The sequence below is a fragment of the Branchiostoma floridae genome, chromosome 19 (assembly GCF_000003815.2).
Source record: "Branchiostoma floridae strain S238N-H82 chromosome 19, Bfl_VNyyK, whole genome shotgun sequence".
Lineage (NCBI taxonomy): Eukaryota > Metazoa > Chordata > Leptocardii > Amphioxiformes > Branchiostomatidae > Branchiostoma > Branchiostoma floridae.
In genome coordinates, this window is record NC_049997.1 from 9792946 (window position 1) to 9807971 (window position 15026).

Below are 15026 nucleotides of genomic sequence, written 5' to 3' on the forward strand. Positions count from 1 at the left end.
GTGTATGTGTGTGTGAGTGTGTGTGTGTGTGTGTGTGTGTGTGTGTGCGCGCGCGCGCGTGTGTGTTTTGTGTGTGTGTGTTTGTGTGTGTGTGCGTGCGCGCACATGCGCGTGTGGACGTACGTATCCTGTTACTTATAAGGCTAAAGGTGTGGTCACACGTGCGTATATATTTAAGTCCGTATGAGGCGCGCATGGGAGTATTTACCTCCACCAGGCCCCACAGGTCGTTGGAAAAATAATAGAAATTGGACAAACGTAAATAGGTAACATGTCAGACGAGTTAGCTGGGTCGCTAACCATACTTCTCGGTCAGCTAACTCATCTGGCACGTTATGTTTCTATATCTGTCCAATGTGTACTATTTTTCCCGCGACCTGTGGAGCCTGGTAGAGACTAAGAGCGTTATACGCACCTCAAACGGACTTGAATATATACGCATGTGTGACCCCACCTTAAGCAACAGTAATTTAACTCGTTACTCTCCAAGCAGAGGTTCTGCCCCGGCTGTTTCAGTGTCGTGTTTTACAGTTTTAGTCATGTTTGCCGGGCTCACTATTTTTTCGCCGGCCATAAGGAAAACAATACAAAATAAATAGCCGAACAGAAATACCTAAAAAGATGTCAAAAGTAGTCAGAGCCGAACTTCTGCTTGGAGAGTAATCTCCAAGCAGATCCTACGGTAGCATAGGATAGTATCAAAAGCTGGCAGAGGAGTGAAGCCGGCTTAGGAGTGTGTTTGGCTACCTGTAAATGGACACCTCTTGGCTGACTACACTCCTTGGCCAGTTTTGTACTATCGTATGCCATTGTAGGATCTGCTTGGAGATTACTTGGAGAGTACAACTCGTCACGTATCCAGTCTAACCATGATGCTCTGCGGCTTACGTGAGTATGGGGTAATTGGCGCCCTGCTTGGAATGCTCGAGCAAGATATAAACCACATACTGTCGTGTAGTGTGCATCCTGCATGGAGATGTGGTTTCTTTATGAAATGTTTGTTTGTTTGTTTGTTACTTTTTAAGTTCGCGTGGATTTAATTTCGCGGTAGCGGGAAAATGAACTTTTCGCGGTGGTTTTAAGTTCGCGGTAGCACCATGCACTGTAGTCTCTTACTGCCATGGGAAATGTTCGCAGTGGATTTAAGCTCACGGCCACCGCTAAAACCGCGAACATTAAACCACCGCGAACGTTTCTGCATTTACTGTAGTTTGCTTTTTAAGGAATCTCCATCAGTGTTGAAATACACCCACTGCACTACCTGGAGTCCTCTTCCATGAAATACATAAGTTATAAGTACCATTTTCAAAACGTTGACTTTAATACTAACACTAACTATCTACTAATGATAATAAAACAATAAATTACACGTTTAACAATATCGCATCGTGAAATGTTAATTGAATTATCATATTTCGAATGGTAAATTACACAATTAACATCAATTAATAACATGTGCAAGTTCAACTTGGGTTACGTTAGAAACCGTTGCAGTGCACGTGGCTCAAGCGAAAATATTGAGCCAGAGGTTACTACGGAGGATGGTACACGTGCAAGTATAATATCATCAATCAATAGTATTTTCAGAAAAGCACTGCTGTTTGGTGAAGTTTGGGCACAATGATATTATATGGCACAATTCCCTGGCTAGTGATATTAATGTATGCACACATTGCACGATGGGAAGGTAAAAAGACACTACTTGGTACACGTGCGTGCATGTTATCACCGGGAACACGATGTTTATTTAACTGTTGAGACATCAATCGCGGTGTAAAACGTTACATAATCACATCAGACATCCTTGACGCTAGGGAGTATAAGTCATCTAAGGTAACTGAAGGATGTCTCAACTGGTAGCAGCCTCACAGTTGAGCTCCTGGGTTCCAAGTAGTTGGGTTGGGGTTGCACCCGTCTTTCGGAAGGGTTGTAAAACGGAAACCCTAAGTTCGACCACAGCCTTTCCCTGTAAAGATATTCTCTACCTCTCTAACCCTGAAACAGCAAGCAAACTTGCTGCCCTATAGGTCGATTCGCGATTTTTAACCGGGAATATGCCGGGAAAGGAATATATGCCGGGAAAGGAATATATACCTGGAAAGGAATATATACCGGGAAGCTTGTACAGACGACATCGGGTTCCCAGTAGGGAAAAAAAATCCTCCTCCCCCCGAAAAAAAAAATTGCGCCAAGGTTCCCAGAGAGGCCAGTGAAGAAGGCTACACTAGGCAGGGGTCACTGAACGAACGAATGAACGTACTGAACCAATTTCGGACAACTGTTATGTCAGCGAAAGGGCGTCTTATATAACGTCCTTGTTCAGCGTCAGTGCATCCCATGGAAACGGTAAGATCATGGACATGGGATGAAGCAAGGAGGAGTGATGGGTAACATTACGCTATTCTGCTGAATATAAGAGAAGCCGACTGAAAGGTAGAATCGGGACAAGGCCAATCTGTGAGGTAACGCAGACTTCTGGTATTGAAAGGCGGCGTTTGTTTTTCAGGGGAGCACCGATTCGCGATTTTCAAAACGGGCTTATGTTCTGATCTGTTCTCTGTGATGTGAAAGAGGCTTTTGTCGCATCCTTTCTCAGAATAGAGAACTTTGCTCGTGTTGAAATTTGCAAATACGTACTCCCTGAAAAAAAATCAAACGTTTGCAGACGCCTGTGAGGGAGGCTTGGGGCAGGCAGCGTAAGATGTAAGAAATATGATGTACACTGACAGCCTGTACCGTGGCATCTTTCCTATTTCAGAATCCTTTGATCACGTTTTGCAGAATATCCTTGTAGTGAAATCGAGCAATTACTCACGGGACTGAGGGAAAATGGGATATCAAGTGAATGGACGGACGGGGGTTCCAAGTTGAAATATTTTCAGAATATTGCACCGTCTGTCGACTTCATATCCCTAAATACTATTTTTTTTTAAATGACGGATAAAAGTGAACTAACGTTATGAAATTCGGCGTCTGACAGATCGTCGATGCGTCCAACAGGATGGAAAGAAGAAAATAGAAGCTATGCCATTGAAACCATCAAGTTGATTTTGAAAACATTAAACAGGGTTACAAATAGAATAGAAGCATGGAAATAACGGAAAATAAGGTTTGTCACCATTTATCATTTTTGTGGAGCGTTTTTCTTGTTGCTCCTTCAATTTGCAAGTAGGAAAGAACACTGTTAAAGTTGTGTTCGCTTAGTAGAAACAAATAGAAGACGGGGTTTCTACGTCTTCTCATTTCCCCACTTCTATCCGAAATTGTGAAAGAAGTGTGTCGTTTATGACCTGATATGCCATGGTTGTGTTTGTGAAATACCTTACATATTGACATCCTTGATTTTAGATAGTCAAATCTTTGAAAACAAAGCCAAACGAGCCTTAAGAAACTAAACCCCTTTGCGAGCCTTTCACCATTTCTCAATTCCCGAAACGACAGAAATTTGGCAATTTGACGGTCGTTTAAGCCACTTCTCAGAGGCGGCCAGGAGCGGTACTGCAGATTAGGCTGTGATAGGGTTTGTAGTCCAAACTTGTAAAACGTGAATGCAAAGCTTTAAATCATCAATTTTTTCACGAACAGTTCCATCCATATTTATATACATCTAGAATGACAATTAAAACACTTTTTGGCCTAAAAAGGATCGATTTTAGGCGCCGCGCGAGGAGGCCATGTAACACTATGCCAGCCCTTTGAAGCGCCTCCTACATTCATGTACACATCATGTACATTTTGTATTATCATCATTTATTATACGTTATATCCGAAAATGTTACATCAGGCTGTTAGAATAAAGCATAAAGGAGAGCTCTGTTACACATTTAGACAACCGGTTCAAACGGAATGTGTTAAAGAATATAACGTTAAGTGAAGTACAAACTGTACTAGTAAGTACAAACTGGCTGTGTAAAAGAATTCTCCTACATCCACCATACGTTATATGTGGACATTATCCGTTTCCCTTTACCACTTTGGCCTTTTATCCAACTGTTTATATGCTTATACCTTACCTTGAGGATACATCGTTGTTGAAAGGCTTCCGCCTGTTGACACAATCTCTTCATTCCTGGTATCTCCTATGCTCCCAAAACTTGTCCAGCCTTGTTTTAAAACTGTTCACACTGTCGGCTGTTACCACTTCCTCGGGCAAGGAGTTCCACAGTCGAATTGTCCTTACTGAGAAAAACTGGCGTCACACTGTAGATCTGGCTAGTGGTACTTTGGCCTTGAAGCAGTGACCTCTTGTTTTATCATCATCATCATCGCGGGCTGCTTGCCCGGACCAAGTCCACCCTCTCCTTCCAGACTTCTCTGTCCCCCATAGCGTTCTTAAGGTCCTCGACCCGAAGCCCCACATCACGTGCAAGTTGTTTTATCAAGGTTTGCTAAATGTTTGATATAGGGTGATTAAAACCGTTCATTAGCTTATTGTATAATGATCATTTAGACAGCAGACCACAAAATTATGCAAACACTAGAATATCATAGTTCATTTCTAGAGATTATGCCTTGATTGACAATGGTCTCAAAAGAGGGTCTGGATGGGGGGTCATGACAACGATGTACGCTAAATTCGGGATGGTTGACTACGCTTTACGTTCAATTCACGAAGGCTACCAACGCTTTACGCTTCATCCCACTAAGAATTACGTAAAATAAAATAGCTTCCCTACGAATCACGGGAAATTAAAAAGGTCTGCCTACGCCTTACGGAAATGCGCATGCAGACCCTCTCAAAACGAATGGACATGAACCATATACCAGTTTTCACACTAATATGTATATTTTACGATGTATGCGTAATAATATATGTATGAATTTATTAATATGGAACCCTGGTTGCCCAAATAATCAAAAACATTGTATAACCGTTTGTCAAGCTAAACGTAGGCTGCAGTACTTCAGTCAGCCGTTGTGTGTCTCTTTTGAACCGTGCCGATTGTGCGTATGTGAGTAACTTCACAAGACTATTAAAGTCAGCTAAGAAGCTAAATCTATGAGTTTGGCCAGAATACTTTCTAACAAAAAAGAGAGATCGATAGATCAGAACAAAACAGAAACAGGGACTATTGTGCATGGAACGTGTTGAGTGTGAGCTCGTTAGCCTATATATAGCTAATGTTCATGTTGCAATATTCAAATCAGTCGATAGGTGCTTTTGAACCGTACCGTGTGTCCTCTCAGATGTTCCTTCTGGCAGATCCTGCGGTACCAAAAGGTAGTATCAAAAGCTGGTAGAGGAGTGAAGCCGACCTAGGAGTGTGTATGGCTACCGGAGGTAGCTTTTGATACTATCTTATGCTACCGTAGGATCTGCTTGGAGATTGTTTCTCTGTGTTTTTTCTGAAACATCAGAGGGCTTGTACAAGCAGAGCCTTTTCAGTCACTTTTTTTTACATCAAGAATCACCCCTGGAAAAATTAATTCATTCTTATTGGAACTAACTGTTGAACTGTAACAGTGGGGGTTCAAGTAGCGCTAACTGACCATGCCTGTCAGGCTTTTGGTTCGATCAGCTACGCTGCTTGTGTTGTGATCTGACGGTCCGGGTTCCATTCCAGGGAGTCAGGATATTTGTATATATTTGTTTCTTTCTGTTCTACTCGCCCCTCTTCTTGTTTCAGAACACTTTCATATACTCAATTGAGCTATTTTCAGTTGCCCACCTCTCAGTTTGTACATGATCATCCAGTTAGTCTAACAGACACCCATTAAGTGTAATCCATTCTTCTTCTCCAAGCTACATTTTCAAACAAATAATACACTCAATACAACAAAAGGAAATTCAAGGGAAACTTTATTTTCCATCAAAAAGCTACAAGAAGTTTCTTTTGTAGTCTTTTTAACCCTGCCAAATCTTCCATTACAAAATTGCCGTCATTTGGAGATCTATTTAAAATCCTTCCAAGTTTTCTTGTGCTTTCCATCACAACATTTACATGAGAAAGATTAAAAACTTCATTTTCTCTTCAATAACCACTGAGTCTGCATTAGAATTTTTACAGATGCAGTCTGTATAACTTGTGAGAAGACTGTCACAACATTGAACTACTAATCAACACATTAACATTGGTAAAGTAATTTTCAATCATCAGTACATAATTCATTGTATCCTTACTAGTAATTCAACACATGCTGAAAAAAAACAGTGAAAAAACATATATGTGCACATGACTAGAGTCCTAGTGAAAGTATCACGTAATGCTTTGGTTAAAATGTACTGTTCTGACTTAAGCTTTGTTCAACAGTTTTGCGACCTTATCTACAAATGTATATAAATAGTGTTGCCATCAATGTTCCCTACAAAAGTATGACTGTTCTCTGATCGGTACAAAGTTAAAGACAACATTCTAGCTGCTGGCATATTTATGTCTGGAGAGAGAAGTTACAATCTGGCGAAGAACCAGGATCCGATTCTCTAAATTCTAACAATTAAAAGGCAGTCAGGAATTTCAACATTGATTTGTGCCATTTTTTTTACATCAATGGATTGACTTGAAACTCAGGATTTATACATAGGAGACACCTTAACAGATCTCTAGTATCCTGATCCGAGTTTCTGTCCACAGATATTCCAACCAGGATGCAGGAATGTGTTAGGCTGGTCTCCCATTTACAGATCTCAACAGATAGAGACTACTATCAGGATCTCTACTGGTAAAATGGGTGATTGTGCTAGATTAAAATCTCCCCAACATGTTTGTTTGCTTGTTTGTTTATGAAGATCTCCATTAGACTTTACAAAATGTTGTAGCCATCTCTACATTTTTTCAAGCAGATTGATTTTATGTCTGTTTAATACTGGGACAGTTTATACAAACTCTGAGGTAGAACTGAACTATTGTTGACCATTGCTTAATTCTTATTCTTTGTAAAGTACACTTGTCGAGTACATGTTGAAAAGCTGTACATTTCAGTTAGTCTCATTCACTCTTTGAAAAAAAGGGGAAAACATTCCACATACGTATCTTAATGTTTAAGTTTTTAAACTGTATTAAAATGCTTCTCACTCAAACAAAAGGATACAAGTTGGGGTATACTTCAAATCAATCAAAATTTGATACTGTAAATTCATTTACTTTTGCTGTGGTTTTATTTTGCAGTAGGGCTAGGAGGAAAGAGGGATTTCTCCCGTGTTCTGAACTTCAGGTTAAAACAGTTCTGTGGTACTGGGACTCACATGCGAGTTCTGAGGTCCAGTTTTTACACATTGGAAACGCAAACCCCAATACTATAGCTAGTGGTTTCGTGGGTTTGCCTGTATGAGGTCACCACAAACACCACTACAAAAAGTTTCAAGATGCACAGTATTTGTTGTTTTCAAAACTACATTTGTCCTATTTGGGCCTTGTTTTCAATGAGGTAGCTAATCTAAGATCTTGCCTGCAAACTTAGAACCTACTCCAATAAAGTGCTTTGGTAAACTTGATTGTTGAAAAATGTTGCAATTTACCAATTGGGCATACATCTACATTCAAAGACTCCAGAAAAGTTCTTAAATAAGGGGATGAAAACATAAATGTTGGGTGATAGATTTAAATCTTCTCCAACAATAAAAGCCAAATATGTACAACGTTGGCCGACCCAGAATGACAATAATTGTGCGTTTAGAGGTTTGTATCTCCATTGGTTGTCACTCTTTCATGTTTTTGGTCGGTAAAGCTACATATAGATGTAGCATCAACAAATCTTGTCAAAGAAGGTTTGGTAACTATACGACTATCCCTGAAAATCCACACCCTGCATGACAATACAGACTTTTGACAAGTTTTTTAGCCTAATAGTAACAACGGATTGGATAAAATATAACCAATTTACTGAAATGTTTCATCCTTCAAACAAGGCTGGTGTGTTACACCGAAAGGCCAGGGTGTGGTGTTACCAGCTAGACAGGTACAGACCCTGTATTTGAAACAACGATCATACACAAAAAACAAGTACCATTCGTGTACCCAGTTACACTACACAATGTATCACAAAACTTTCTATTTCTATCACCTATTTTTCTCAAGAAGCTTTTCTTGTTTTCCTCAAAGAAAATTAAGATTTCTGACTATGTACTCTGAGAAGATCACAAGTCAGAATACTCCTTAATTTTACACTCAGTCTTCATACCAAAAACATACAATTACTATTGAACTGAATTTAATTTCTAGATTATTGTAATGAGAAATGTTACTTTCTGACTTAACAAGCAAGAACACATAACAGAAGGCTCTGCCGACACCTCACAACTTCATAAAGATGTTAGCCTGGTTACCAAACCCCAGCCCGATCTCAAGTATCTATCGTGCAGGGGTCTGGCCGGATGGGATAGGAACTCTTCTCAATTTTGCACCTTATAGTGGGCAAAAAACCCCACCAATAGAACAACACAGGGTCAGCAGGAGGTAATTACACCCCTGCCATGATTGGTTAAAGACCCCCAACTGTACTTTTTGAATCCATAACGTAGCTGATTCGCTACTGTGATAGCCTGCTGACCAACTGTGGTGTGTTGTAGCTGGCTACCTGTGGTGAGAGTGGTCATCAATCCTAGGTTCTCCTCCCACTGATCAACGGGCCTTCGAGAACCTTTCTACAGCCATGTTGCCAGACCCCAACACGAAAGATATATCTTGAGGTTGGGGTATGGAATCCAGGCTATAAAGATGTATGTACCAATGCATTCCACAATTCCTCACTAAACTCTCCACTCATATCACCAGGTTTTCTCTCTCAAAATCAACATTCCAACAGCAAGACACTGAGAAGTGAAAACTGAATTTCAGTCCTAATGACTGTAATGAGACCAATCACTCAAGCCATCACACTTAAAGGACAACCTCCTATGCAGGGACATCCAACAGCCAAAAAGCCTGTCTGACAGGCGGTTTGGCTGTTGGATGTCCCTGTGTAGGAGGATGAAGGGAAAGGAAGTTCCGATTGAAAAGGCTAGGAGGGAAGCATGTATAAAGCCATCACACTTAAAAGAAAGGAAGTTTCGATTGAAAAGGCTAGGAGGGAAGCATTTCTATATATATGACCTGTAAAAGTAGCTCTGCTCCCCTCCTCAACCTATCCAGTATATTCCTTAGCAGGAGAGAGGAATTCCCAGTCTTGTGACGTCATGCAGTCAAAGGCAAGACTCAGGCACCTGATTGAGGCATTAATTTCAAATTCCGACAGGGCAGAAATTTCAATGTACTGATGAAATACGAGTGTGAATGTGACTTTGTGATAGGTTTTTCAACCAGACCTTCTTTAGTTTCCTTTCATGTGAATTTCATTCCCTGATTACAGTAATGTGACCAATCACACAAGCCATCACACATAATGAAAATACAGGACATTTTGCCGGAGTCTCACAATGCCATGGTGACCACCACCTTCACGATCTCATCATCGTTGTCAGGGTGGACGGGGCGTTTCCTCTTTCTGCCTCCTCCCTCGGTACTGGTGCTGCTCTCATCGTCTCTTCCCTCTGGAAAACAACAAACAACAGAGTGTGGCTTAGCATCTGTGTTGGTTAAGGACACTATCAAAAAACTAAACTTTACCTGAAGAATAGTTAGAACTTACCCAAATTTTCCGCTGACTCCCAACTATTCTGGGGAGTGACTGAGTAAATGACAGAGTGTGTGAGTGTGTGAGTGAGTGAGTGAGTGAGTGAGTGAGTGAGTGAGTGAGTGAGTGAGTGAGTGAGTGAGTGAGTGAGTGAGTGGGTGAGTGAGTGTGTGTTAGGGTGTGTGTGCGTGTGTGTGTGTGTTAGGGTGTGTGTGTGTGTGAGTCAGTGTTTGTGTGTGAGTGAGCAAGCAAGCATGGTGTCCAGCATGTCCAGTAACACATAAAGTGAAAACCTTTGACTTCACAAGAAGGAAATGTTACAAATGGTGACTTACGATGTCAAGTATTCCTATCCATTACTAAACACAATGAAGGATATAGAACCAGGCAACTTAACATTGATGAAAATGACTATTCCAAAAGACGATACTTCCCACCAAGTTATGCGTATATGGGGTTTTGCAGTATCACCTGTGTATTTATGCTTGGGTCGTTTGGAGAACTCTGAGGCGAAAGGGACAAACGTGCGGTCAGGCGGTCAGCGAGATCTACGGCCAGGCACAAAGAACAAAGTTACTGACCGCTACTGACTGTTATCTGTGAATACTAGTAGTTTTTAACCAGTAACCAGTAACTGACTGAGAGCCAGACTGAAGCTGTCGACTGAAACATACTTCACATACTTCATACTGTCACATGGTGGTCGCTTGCGTACCACTATCTAGTGGAAAGGGAGCCTTACCCAGTGTAAGTAGCGTGATCTGTCGCTGTTGTTCCCTGATTTCCCGCATCAGCTCCAAATTCTGCTGACTCACGATCTCGTGGTCTACCATCGGGAAGGGGTAGTCCATTCCCACAATGCACCCTGCCGCCTCCTGAACATCGAGCGGCGCCTTCCACGGCTCGTAGATGTACTGGGCAGGAAAGTCCTTCAGAACTGGAAGGTACGCTCTGAAAAATAAGTTTCAAAGTACTTTTATCAAAGTACATAATCATCATGTTAAGGTTTCTAATGACATGCTTTCCACGGCTCGTAGATGTTCTGTACAGGAAAGTCCTTCAGAACTGGAAGGTACGCTCTGGAAAACAACATGGGTATGCCCCAATCTGAGATGCCAAAATCTAGCAGTTATCAATGCCATGTAATATGCCAAGAGTTCATACAGTCAAACCTGTAAAAGGACCACCTGGCCAATGTGACTACTTTTTTGGTGGTCTCTTACATGTAGATCATTTTGTCCCATTGACACAAGCATTAAGAATCCTGTCTATAGTGACCACCTGTCCACAATAATCAGAAGCGGCGGCACCATTTTTTAGTTGTGGGGGCGAAAATTTGTCCTATCACTAAATCGAGGGCCGAAGGCCAGAGGCGTCGAGCCAGAGGCGTGACCCTTCTACAAATGTAGGCTAAGGGGGGTCCGGGAGCATGCACCCCCGGAAAAATGTTCAAATCCAAACCCTCTGAAACACTTTTTCCTGCATTTTGAGGGGCAAATTTTGCTGCCAGACTAAGCAAAGTTCAATGGCATTTCCATCAATAATACACATACTTAAAGCTTTAATTATTGACGTCGACACCCCCAACCTATTTTCACCATTTCGAGCGGCGAAGGAACGAGCCGTTGCAAGGTAGGTTTTGAGAAATTTTGATATCTAGTCCTTCTGAAACGCCATTTCCTGCATTTGAGGGACAAATTTTGCTGACAAAGCTGAATTTAATGACACTTCTAGTACACATAGAGAAAACGATTTTTGAGGGCAACGCCCACGCCCCAACATATTTTGCACTACGTTGTCGTGAGCCCCGAAGATGCAAGCCATCGCAAGGAAGGTCTGGAAAAATTTGGAAATCAAGACACTTTAAATGCCATTTCCTGCATTTGAGGGGAACATTTTGCTTGATTTTGTGTGTTCAGCTTATTTTATGGTGGGGGAGACGCCCCCACGACCTATTTTATGTGGGGGTGACCACCCCCACTGCCCCCACGGTGCCGCTGCCAGTGCACATAGACCAGATTTTCTTGCAAACAGTAAAGAAATAGTTTGTGATGCTGCCTTAAGATTTCAACTGTTATTCAACTAAAATTACCTGATGAAGGTCCCATCAGGATCCGTCCGTTTGCCGAACCTAACGGGACAGAAGATGCGTGTGTACTGGTGGTAGAAGGCGCTGCCCGACAGCCACATCCAGTTCCCAGCGTTCACACTGTAGTCTGCGTCCAGTAGGAGCTCCTCAAACACCTGGGGTTAGGGGTACAGGCTGGGTCAGTTTTAAGACATACCAAACACTGTGACAGTCATGCTTCAGGGCTCAAAATACCACCTGCATATGCAGGTTAGTTCAGGTAAAATTGGAGCTGTGCAGGTATTACTGGTGTCTACAAAATGTACCTGCATCTAACCCGCACTGGTCCATGTACCATAAATGGCGTATGATGTAGGTGTATATGGACTGTTGTCAGCTGCATTGACTGTTACCACCTATGAAGTATAAAGTTTAAAAGACAAAATACTTAGAAAAGCAATGGTTTCTGAACAATTCTAGTATGATCCATACTTTCTTAGTTCATAGTGGTGCAGGTAAAATATGTCAAGTGCAGGTAATTTTCAATGTCACCAGCACCTGTGCAGGCATGTAGAAAAAAATATTTCGAGCCCTGTGCTTGTTTGTTTATGTGTTTGTTTGTTTGAACTGTTATCTACCCATGAATCACAAGAGAAGAGGTAAGGGTCATCAGGCAAAACACTGTTTGTGTTTGTGACCAGCATAACTCGAGAATGCTTACATGGATTGTACTGATATTCGGTATGTGGGTAGGCCTTGATGAGACCTGAAAATGATTAGATTTTGGGCTCCTTAGCGGCTTGTTACGGTACTGCAGTGGAACTTCCTGTTTTGATATCTCAAGTTCTGGACATGCTGTGGTCGTGATTTTTGAGCGGTAGACAGCTCTTGTTCAATCTTGTTATGGTAAAGCAGATTAAACCTATAATAGTCATATAGGCATATTTGGCTTCAGAAATGTGAGATTTGACATTTCCACATGCCTTCTCTTGTCCTGCTAGGTTGACCATTTTACATTGTAAAGAATTTGTATTGCTTACAAGGTAATTATGTAGTAGATATAGGGAGAAGATTATTATTAAGAGAGGGAGGATGTACAGTGATTAGCACACCTTTTGCCCCTCCTCCCAGGAGATCCACAGGTCCCCTCTGGTTAGGAAGCAGGCCACAGCGTGCCGTGCCAAGTGGTGGACCCATCCCTCCTTCTGTAGCTGGGACATGATGGCATCTATCCAGGGGAAGCCTGTCTCCGCTACGGAAGAAAGGGCAACAAAGTCAGAAATGGTCAATTGTGGGAATCTGTTATATGTAACAGAGCAAGAACATATTGATCCATGGGAAGTCTATCTCTGCTAAGGAGGAAAGAAAACAAGCAACAAAGTCAGAAATGGTTAATCGTGGGTATCTGTTATGTACCTTTCACACAGCAAGAACATATTGATTCATGAGAAGTCTGTCTATGCTAAGGAGGAAAGCACACAGGCAACAAAGTCAGAAACAACTGAATGTGGGAATATGTTTGACTACAATTTCTTCAATCAGTGGAGTAAAAACAGCAATTCAAAGCATATTGCCAGACTAGAGTTCCATAGCAAAACTGAAAACATAACCTTCTAGTGAAGGCTGGTAATAAAATGGTTTGCAGTACATGTGTACAGCAAGATGTACTGTGGGTAATACCGGTATGTCCAACTCAAAGGCCTCTGAGACATAAATAATGAAGAAGTTCGGGCCTTTGCCTTCGCCTTTGCCCATGCACAGTTCAAAGGGATGTCCGTGTGGCTCAACTGATACTGAAAGCGGCTCTCACAGTTGAGCTGCTGGTTCCAATTAGCTGATAACATCTCGGTAGGGCTGCACCCGTCTTTCGGAAGGGATGGTAAATAAGGAAAGGAAAAAAAAAAGGAAAGTGATCTCGATCCAGTTTTAGCTCACTGAAGAGCTAGTCTTCCACTGGTCGTGACAGAGAGGACAGACGCTATGTACAGTATTTACAGGTTCATTGTACCTGGTAAATTCCCCTAGCTCTTTTCGACAAGCACAATGAACAGTAGACCACGGCTTAACGTCCTGTCCAAAAGACTGCAACCCTTTCAGGTAGCGTGCATGTCGGGTGAGCGACACAGCCGGAATCAAACTCACGGCTTCTAGTTCCAGAGGCAGGGCCGCTAACCACTGGACTACGCGCACTACCTATGGGTAATGGTGGTTCCTTGTTCAAGAAAATGGGTTTACAACCCCTCCCAGTAAAAATTTACCCTGCAACAGAAATTTGCTGCTCTATGTGAAAGGCACTACAAGAGATAAAACTACAACATGAACAGTTCGACTTATGAACCTGCTTATTTGTACAGTGTATTTACAAAGTACGTGTATCCACAATAGTGATGAGTAGAACGCACCAGTTCGCCACCTGCGGAGATGCTCCCTGATCACAGCAGGAAAATCAATTGGGCAATAAGCCTGCGAGCTCTAGATGACATTTACAGCAGTAATACACCCGCATTCTCTCTATCATCGCCCTACCTTTAGAGTTACCTGATGTTTGACGGCCCCTGAGCTAAGTCTAACTCTAATCTGATAAGGTAGATTTTCAGAAAAATATCTTCAAGTTTCAAATTGGGCAACCTTCGAGCCGACTGCTGCCCACCTGTGTCAGGGACCCCAGCAGCAGCAACATCAAATACCAGATACTACATGTAACTAACTTCTGGCAATCGAAGGATAAGTGTGGAACCCACCATTTCTCCACCTGCGGAGATGCTCCCTGTTCTCGTACCACGGGATCTGGAGGCAGATCGGGTTTCCCGCCATCACCACGAAGTTCGGGGTCTGCGCCGCCGCCACGTAGAAGAACTCTCGCCACAGCAGCTGGCCCTGAAGCGACACCGGCGGCAGCGAATGGTTCTTCGCCTGGAGAACAGTTTCAGCCATAAACATGTTAAAGTGACTGTGATGATGTGTGATGATGTGTGATGGGGTCATGGGTATATACTTAGTCTGGCCCACGAATGACCTATATAGACCTAGGGATGCAGAGGGGGGAGTCACTCAGGGATAGCCAGGGACAGAGAGAGGGCCGGCCTGAAGCAACACTGGCGGCAGCGAATGGTCCTTCGCCTGGAGAACAGTTTCAGCCATTAACATTCTTAAAAGAAATCTTTAATTTGACTGCAATGCCATTGCACAACTGTGTGGCATAAGGGCTATAAAAATGGAGATTAGCACTCCCCTATAAGGGGAAGGATTTAAACTTGACTTAAATTGCAGTGCCACCTTTGTTTTGCCAATTACTCTCCAAGCAGAGGTTAGGCTCCGGCTGTTTTTTTAACGTTTTTTAGTCGTTTTTATCGGGCTTTCTATTTTGTCATTTTTCTTTAAGTATGCCAGCCAAAAAGTTAGGTTTGAC

The 15026-nt window shown here is 42.3% G+C and overlaps 1 protein-coding gene across 3 annotated transcripts in view; it reads right to left on the reverse strand.

The window, feature by feature from the left end:
• Positions 1-8927: 8927 nt before the first annotated feature.
• LOC118406626 (cryptochrome-1-like) overlaps positions 8928-15026 on the reverse strand; it is a 25266-nt gene continuing 19167 nt past the window's right edge. For 2 of the 3 annotated variants that reach the window (XM_035806796.1, XM_035806797.1), the window contains exons 5-10: positions 14359-14530; positions 12730-12869; positions 11642-11793; positions 10292-10500; positions 10021-10097; positions 8928-9466 (exon numbers count right to left, since the gene is read on the reverse strand). In XM_035806796.1, coding sequence (XP_035662689.1) covers positions 9374-9466; positions 10021-10097; positions 10292-10500; positions 11642-11793; positions 12730-12869; positions 14359-14530 — 843 coding nt within the window. In that variant the 3' untranslated portion in view covers positions 8928-9373. The remainder of the gene's footprint in view (positions 9467-10020; positions 10098-10291; positions 10501-11641; positions 11794-12729; positions 12870-14358; positions 14531-15026) is intronic. The other variant, XM_035806798.1, reaches the window with a different exon arrangement.